A 2214-nucleotide genomic window follows, 5' to 3' on the forward strand; every position below is an offset into this window, starting at 1 on the left:
AATTATAAAAAAAATTGAATGATTGCTACAAAAATTATTACTATACCGTATCAAAACATAACATAGAATAATGCTGATTCCTATAAACATTTTTAAATAAGAAAATGCATCAAATTTGAGGCAAAAATTCTCCTGCAAAAGCACTAAATGCATAGAAGCAGAAAAAAGGAAGAATTCGCCAAATACTATCGCGCAGTTAAGGAAATGTGATGAATGCGCCAATTCATTAGGCGCATTCAAGCAATGCGCCAATTCATTAGGCGCATTCAATACTATCACGCAGTTAAGGAAATGTGATGAATGCGCCAATTCATTAGGCGCATTCTATGAATGCGCCAATAAAGCCGGCGTATCGGCTCCTCCTCAAATTCTTTAGCAAATATGCTTCTTCTCCTAAATTAAACTGCTGACAAGCTCGTTTCAAAAATTTGGCCAACTTTTAACAAGAGGGCTATTTATAAGATAAGATCCAAGTTCAAACAAGTTAAAATCAACTTCAAAAAAAAAAAAACTCATTTTTTTAAAGTTTATACGAGAAATTGAGAGAACGCCTCGCTTGAGGGCAAACATCTTATCAACACTTTTGCTCGAGTACGATACACACGAGGACTTCACCTTCGCTACGCCTCGTTTACCCTCTCAGGTCCTCAACCCACCACGTACACCCGACCAGCTATACAGCTGTCACCCACCAAAATCTAACCCCACTACTCCAGTCCACGGACAACACAACGTAGGCCGCAACGTGTCCACCTCACCACAGTTCACCGCCCGTTTCAGCAACCCAGAACCTTCTCAGCCGCCTCGATAGTTCTCTAATCAACCACTTACTATTCTAATATTAATTATCATTTATTTTGAGTTTACAAGAAAACACTTCATGCTGCATGACAGATTATCTACAAAAAACACCCCTGACCGGCTGCCGGCATCGGAAGACTTTAGTTCCCGATGCTGAGACTCAGAGCTGCCTTCACGTCAAGCCGCCAGGCCAAACTGCCATCTTCCAGCCGCCACACGTCACAAGGCACAGCTAGCGAAACCTTAGCCCGCCTCCCGCACCCGTACCGCACGCTTGTCATGCATGTAAACGCCCGGCACTCGCCGCCCGGTACCAGACCCCGTGTCACCAGCACAACTGTCACCTCCTCGTCACCAGAAGCCTCCGGCAGTGACGCTGCGTCAGACCACGATGTTGAGCTATAAGATGACGAAGAAGACGAAGGAGACTCAGCGCTAACGTATCCGCTGAGTACCATCCTACGGTAGGCGGCGTTGGTCCACGTCACCCGATCTGCAGCCTTAGAAACGAAAGCTGGACAGTCGTCGGCCTCGAGCCACCGCCTAAGGTCGTCATCATGGCTAGTATTTCCACGAAAACCCACACTCCAAACCTCGGTGACGCTCTCAATAGTCACCGACACAGCTGCCGCTCTGACCGGTTTCTGGGAAACCACCACTCCTGCTACTGGATGTACCGGCCAGAGATATGGAGATGCCCTCGTCATCAACCACGTCTCTTGTCTCTCCGGCGTGACCGGCATCAGCGGAAGCGTTACAACCGGCGCCGTGCTGACTGTGCAGGGTGGATCCCGAGTGGCCACATCCTCAGCTTTTCTCGACTTCCTCCCGCGTTTTCCTCCCGATGAACCACCTTTTCGCCTCGCTACCTCCCGCTTCTTTGCCTTACCGACGGCCTGGATGGGCTCTACGGTTAAACCTGGCGCTGCGCCAGCTGCCGTCGGCTTCGGTGCGATCGGTCGGTACCTCAACATAATCCTACCCATCTTCCATGCTGCGTCGTCGTTGGCCCTCCTCTCCATGACCTCCATACGAAGAAAAGAAAGAAGATTGCAAACGGCAAAACAAAGTCTAGCACTAGCAGTAATAGCCTCTGGTGGGAGGAGAACGGTTGTGGTGGGACGATGAGAAATTAAAAAAGAAGGTGGAGAGGGTAGAGCACACGTGTCGGTGAGATCACATGTTTCATGGTAACAGCTACGAAGACACGTGTAGGGTATGGGAGAACAGATGCTCGTGGTAGGACGAGGGAAGGCGGGGTGTCGGGAGGCTGGGAGGGCCGGCCAATGAAAGGACGCAGTGTGTCTAGTCTTGGCCGCGGAAAGTGGCCACGTAGCAGGGTGGTGAAAATTTTGGGAGGCGATTTCGAGATTCGAAACACGTGGTCGAATTGGACTCCTGCAGGGTATGGAT

The 2214-nt window shown here is 49.5% G+C and overlaps 1 protein-coding gene across 1 annotated transcript; it reads right to left on the minus strand.

Moving 5' to 3' along the window:
* Positions 1-495: 495 nt before the first annotated feature.
* LOC110112773 lies at positions 496-1956 on the minus strand. Its single transcript, XM_020845093.2, has one exon. It carries the CDS (start codon positions 1830-1832, stop codon positions 942-944), a length of 891 nt encoding a protein of 296 aa, XP_020700752.1. The 5' UTR covers positions 1833-1956; the 3' UTR covers positions 496-941.
* Positions 1957-2214: the final 258 nt, after the last annotated feature.

The sequence above is a fragment of the Dendrobium catenatum genome, unplaced genomic scaffold (assembly GCF_001605985.2).
Source record: "Dendrobium catenatum unplaced genomic scaffold, ASM160598v2 fragScaff_scaffold_308, whole genome shotgun sequence".
NCBI lineage: Eukaryota > Viridiplantae > Streptophyta > Magnoliopsida > Asparagales > Orchidaceae > Dendrobium > Dendrobium catenatum.